We start from the raw sequence: 6,146 nt of genomic DNA, 5'->3' as shown, positions 1-6,146 counted from the left end.
AGTGCACTTAAACAGGTGACCATTTTGAGAAAGGCATCTTTCTCCTATTTTTTCTCAATGGGACTGAGTGTTTTTGCCATCTGACAACATAGAGAAGATAGTGGCCCCTGAGAGGGCAGCTTTGCTTCACTCTCATTCGGTATATCAGCACAGCAGCTAGGAGATGTAATTCCCATTTTGGACAGACAATGACACTGACGTGGTCACTCTGCTTGGGTAGACAAAACAGCAATGTAGCCATGGCGACACAGGCAGTGGCTCAGGCTACCCACCTGAGTATGTACCTACATTATCAGACAAGGCCGTACTTGGGCACTTGCCTGTGCTGCCATGGCCATGCTGCTAGTTTTAGTGTGCTAACTCGAGCAGAGTTAGAACGTGTAAGTCAGTTGGAGCTGGGAATTAGACCTTCCAGCTGCAGTGTAGACACAACCACTAAGAACAAGGAGGGATAGCAGCCATTTAGAAAAAGAGCAATTCTGCAAATCTCTCTCTGAAGGAGAAAATTTTGTGTGCCAGCCTCTGCTAACAAATGTTTAGTTATGAAAAATAACCACAAAATAAGCCAATATCCTCACTATTCCTTTTAATATACTACTCATTGCCCCAGATCTGCTCCCCAGAGAGACAGAAGGGAGGGGAAACTAGGGTCTCTCTGTGTGTGTGTGTGTGTGTGTGTGTGTGTGTGTGTGTGGGGGGGGGGGGGAGGGAAGAATGAAGGGTAGTGCAGGAGACAAGGGAAATTTGGAAGACAGGAGACTGTGGGAAATGGCACTTTGGCTGCTTTACACTGTTCTGGTGAAAAAAACCAGACAAAACAAAATAAAAACTACATCTGTAATCTTAATTTAACTAGTCAGTATGCTTTGGGCACTTTGTGTTGCTTCAGAGTGACACAAAGCAGCCAGAGTGTACCAGTTAATCTCACCATACAAGATAATTTTTAAAAAGATATGAGATTAAAGGTTAATATGATATTTCTGATGATTTGAAGATATTACTTGGTAACATTTTCTGAGTGTCTCATTTAAAAATTTTATCCATGAACCTCAGTTTAAAAAACAAAAAAAACCCAAAGACATTCCCAAACAATGCTATATTAAAATGGATTTAAGGCAGAGAGTACATATGGGTAATTTAAGATCAAATACATCACCGCAATGTTGTAATTATCCTAAAGCCAAGTGAGATATAAGGATGGAAGGGGAGAGAGGGTGCAAGAAATACTTAACGTGTCATTTTTTTAAAAAATCATGTATTTATTTTAACTGTCTCAACGATTTTTTAATTTATACTTTAAGTCTGAATTTCTTGAGTTGATAGCACTTTGTTTTGGAATAATTACATAATTCAAGGTAAAAGACATTACAGAGATTATTGATATGCACTCTCAATTCTACATCTGAATTCCATCCAAGTGAAGTTTTTCTCTGGGACTATATGTCTAATATGTTAACCTTAGCAAGATCTTGGACTCAATATTTACAGCAATGAGTTCTGCAAGCTAATCTTTCATTGCATAAGAAAGTTTAATTTCATCAATTTTAAATTTGTTTTTAATAGCTTTGTGTATGTTTTATGAGAAAGGGTAAATAGGAGTGCCCAATTTTCCCTGACTATATTATTATTTTGTATGTCTCTAGCAAGTTCCTTCCTATTCTTTATGTTGGTCAACTAAATAATCCCCATCTTTTCATCCTTCTTTTTATGGAAGTCTTTATATAACTAGTCATTTTCATTGCCTATCTCTAAACTATCGCTATTGTTTCTATTCTTTTTTGAAATAAAGTGAACAAAACTGAACATAATATTCTAGGAGAAGGGCATAACATTGATTCATACAAGGGCATTATTATTTTCAATCCCATTTTTTATTCATCCTAACGTTTTATTTGCATACTGAGCAGATTTTCATTGAGATGTCACAGGGCACATCTGTCACTACCTGGTGAACCTTACTGGCTGGCTAGTTCAGATGGTTTCACAATCACAAAAGCACACCGGGTTGTTTATTTCCCTCTTACATAACAATACCATGCAACACAGACTTAAAACAAGGACAGGCTTCTCTGCAGCCCTCACTCCCCCACCCAAGCTCAGACTCTGAGCTTCCTCCTGTGCTCTTTTGAGCTGCCCCTTGAGTCCTGTTTCCTCCCCTTATATTCTCCTCACTTGCCTTGTTAGCCCAGTGATTGTCAACCAGATGCTCACAATCCCCCCACCAGAAAGTGTGTAATTGCCTTCAGTTGGGCCTTCAGCCTTCTCTGGCCTGCAGCAATGTCAGTGATCACAGTGTCACAGATGTCTTTCTTGTGTGGTTACAATTAAATTTAGAATCCAGCAGTGTCTCCATAGTTCAGATAATTCTTTCCAATATGTATTAGGTTGCATTTGTCAACAATTAATTTCATTTGCTATCAATGAACCGAGGGGTTAGGTCCATCTGAAAATTCTAATGATCTTCTCTAGCCTTTCCTAATTTATATAATTTTGTGTAATCTGCAAATTTTGCATTGAAGTGCTCTTCCATTTTTCCAGATCACATGTATTAAATACTGGCTTCTAGTATTGTTTAGTATAGTAGTGGTTTCTTGGAGGTATCACACTGTTATCCAATTTTCAGCATGGCAAAAGGCTATTTTTTCCTGCTTTGTTTACTGTCTTAGTCAGTTTCTCATTCATATCAATGTGTTACATATCAATCCACGATTATTTGGTTTCCTTAGTACCCTCCTGTGAGGGTCCTAGTCAAAAGACTTTTTAAAAATCCAAATAAACTATGGCAACTAACTCCTCATTAGCTACCATTTTGTTGACACCAACAAGGAATTCTAGAAGAGGAGAGGAACAATTTTCCTTTAAAACAGAAATACTTGCTTAAAAAAAAAGCCAACACTCTTAATCAGACAAGTTCATGTTATTTAATTAGTTATTCTCAGTATGTAAAAACATTTCAAATATCTATGCAATAGTTTGTTTTTGTAAACAAAGAATATGGAAAAGTGTTCAGGCTCAAAATATAAAATTGGACACATTAAGTTATATGATAATATACAGAGAAAACTGAATTCAGTTTATGGCCTAGACGTGTTCACACTGAAATCAGTGTCCCAATTCCCAGACTTTAATGGGCATGAGAATAGATCCCTATAAGTATGGTCTCCTACCACCCTTACAGAAGGACCATAGATTGGATTCTAATTTTGTAAACACAACACATTTAAACATTTGTTCTAGTCAATACCAAAATTATGGCTGATTTTATTTTAAATAAAATATTACAAAGAATAGTAATCCTCAACTGCATTTTATGTGTGAGGCTTGTATCTCATCCAGTATATTTCTGATGGATTCTACACAGACCTCTCCTCTGTGATGTTTCAGGCAGGCCTGCTTCCATACTTTTTCAAAGTTTTCATCTGAAATGCTCACACCGATGTTGCGGAGAATTCGTGCAATCTGTAAAGTGATTTGTGATGGAATTAATTTTGGTCAGCATTTATATAGGGCCTGATTTATCATGCATTATTCACATGAGGAATTTTAATTTGTCTAGGAGTGAATTACACCATTAATGAAGACTATGGGCCAAATCCTGGAGTCTGAAACAAAGCCAACTCCCATTAAAGTTAATGTGAGTTTATTTAAGGAAGAACTAAGAACTGCAAGATTTGGCCCTAAATGTATAAACTAGGGTTAATGCAGATAAAGTTCAGAACACAAGCACACACAGAATTCAGGAAATGTATAAGTTAAGGTTTCCAAAGAATCCCAGCAAAACCATACTACTAATCCATTACCTTTTATTCTTCACATTCAACATAAATATTATACTAATATCTACATTTAACAAGGAAAACCTGTCTTGAAAATACTATGGGCAAGATCCTTAGGTGGTATATATCAGAATAGCTAGGTTGATTTCAGTGAAGCTACCCCAATTTACACCAGCATTGGATCTAGTCCTACATATGTACAAGACTGGTTTTAACACCAGTGTAATGGAGTGGAGGATCAATCCTCTTATTTATTTATTGTTTAGTTTCTCACATATGCTATTTCCACAGATTATATCAAGCTGTGGAGTAGTAGTAGTACTTGCCTCACAGGAAGAGCAGGGCGGCAGGGGAATATTGCCATTACATATACATATTTGTTATTCTTCACTGCTTGTCTTTATTTTTATATATTTTCTTTTGTGCATATTTCTTTTGTTTTTTACTATTAATTCAGGGATTTCTCCCCTAAAAACTTTGTTCAACCAAGAACTGGGGGCAAGGCAGCAGCACCAGATGGAGTTACTCCTTTGTGGATATTGTTTTCCATTCTACTGCCTTTCTGGCATACCCTCCACTACTTAGTATATCCTCCCCCACCTGGTTTAATTGCCAAGCACCTAACCTATGGCAGGATGACTGGGTTATGCAGTACCAGTAACTGGCCTTACATGCCTGGCCTGACCTGAATCAAATCCACAGTGGAGAAAGCATCAGGCAATTGGCACTGCAACTCAGACCTACCCGCCTGTAGTTGTGCTGACTTTCAAAGGTATTAGTCTTCCAAGCTTTGAGGCTCAGTCAGTACCCGAGATAGAAAGGTTCTGATCTAAGGGAAGTCCCTGTCTACTTACTTTTTTGCCTAGAAATACATGCCAAAGATTTGGGTACAATGGGCACCCTCTTCAAAATTACTTGTTGGAACGCAAGGAATTGGTATGTCAAATGATCTAAAGGACGACAATGACTCTAGAAAGACTGCCATCATCAATAGAGTGCTAGAGGAAACTGGACATCGACACAGGCTCTCTATACAAGACGCATTACACCTTCTGGCATAGAAAAAGCAAACAATACTGCTGAAACACAGGGAGGGTTTTGCAGTCAAAATCTCATTAGCACCCATATTTGGATGTCCTGTAGCAATATCAGACCATATATCACTAAGGATATCTACCATAATGTAACCCATGGGTCCTAGACCCTATACTGCCCCTCCCCTGTATATAGTTCAGTCATCTTTTATATAGTAGCCATTAGAGAATCGCATTTAGATAAGGTCAAAAGTTCAGCCAAGGTGGCAGTTGTATTTACATATTCATAAGATAGGAACCAACCAGATGGCGCCAGCACCATTAGGGGGGCCGTGTGCAAACCTTAGAGGGCCGTGTGCACAAACGGCAGGGCCGTGTGCAAAAGGCATGAGAGGCGGGAAAATCCCCTTCACTGATTGGTGCTCAGACTCCTCTGAGAACCTATATATAGACCAAACAAACGGTCGTCGGTGTGTGTGTGTGTGTGTCGGTGTGGGTGTTTGGTTGTGTGTAAGTAGTGTAAGAGCTCTGGGTTATTGTGGGTTGGTTAGATTTGGTTGTAGATACGGGTAGGAACATCGAGGAAGAGAAAAGATGACAGCGGACCTGGAGTAGAAGCAGACGCATTGACGGTTGACGACACCACCAGCTTGGTGAAGAAAGAGCGTGAGACTGGTTAAAACCTAGAGACATACTCACCGGATTGGATCCTTGTATACCATCCTAGTTCATATGTGACCCTGTTTCCCCCTTTTTAATAAATCAGTTTTGTTTTCGAAGCATATTGATTGACAGTATATTCTTCCGGTCCTGCGGGCCCCTACCACTGGGGTAAGGGAACCCTCCTTCTGATGAATTGGGCTTAGCCAGTGATACTCGTGGTCAGGGTTAGGCTAACAAATTGGCGACCACGAAGGGACCCTTAACTGGAAGAATATAATTAAATGAGAGCTGGACTCCCTATTTTTGATTTATTTGGAAACAGTATAAAGGTCTTGGGGATCCTCCCACGCCGAGGACAGATCTTACCTAAGGGACTGATCACCTCTGGGGAAGACTGGTAGTACACCGTCTGCTTTGGAAAAACCTACAGCCAATAGTTCCGTTTGGGGACGCTCAAACTGGATTCCCCCTCAATATACCTACGAAACATCATTATCCCATCACCACATCCGGTGTCGGAGAGGCCGAAAACCTCTCCGGGATCGTTATTTTGTATTGAAATAGAGGACAAGGTGGTCCTGCTTGGATCGGCCTAAGAGCCGTTTAAACAAGGCATAGCGCCTAGAGCCTGATGTGAGCCCGGAAGGCCGTCAGTGCAGGGAATTGGCGGGAG

The 6,146-nt window shown here is 39.7% G+C and overlaps 1 protein-coding gene across 1 annotated transcript in view; it reads right to left on the bottom strand.

The window, feature by feature from the left end:
- Window positions 1-2,902: 2,902 nt before the first annotated feature.
- Window positions 2,903-6,146, bottom strand: part of EFHB (EF-hand domain family member B) — a 40,534-nt gene continuing 37,290 nt past the window's right edge. The window contains exon 10 of the mRNA XM_067561635.1: window positions 2,903-3,459. Coding sequence (XP_067417736.1) covers window positions 3,298-3,459 — 162 coding nt within the window. The 3' untranslated portion in view covers window positions 2,903-3,297. The remainder of the gene's footprint in view (window positions 3,460-6,146) is intronic.

Source organism: Emydura macquarii, unplaced genomic scaffold, assembly GCF_026122565.2.
Source record: "Emydura macquarii macquarii isolate MOO-44397 ecotype Brisbane River unplaced genomic scaffold, CSIRO-AGI_Emac_v2 contig_2422, whole genome shotgun sequence".
Lineage (NCBI taxonomy): Eukaryota > Metazoa > Chordata > Testudines > Chelidae > Emydura > Emydura macquarii.
The sequence above is the reverse complement of the archived record's forward strand: the minus strand, read 5'-3'. Positions and strand labels throughout refer to the sequence as shown.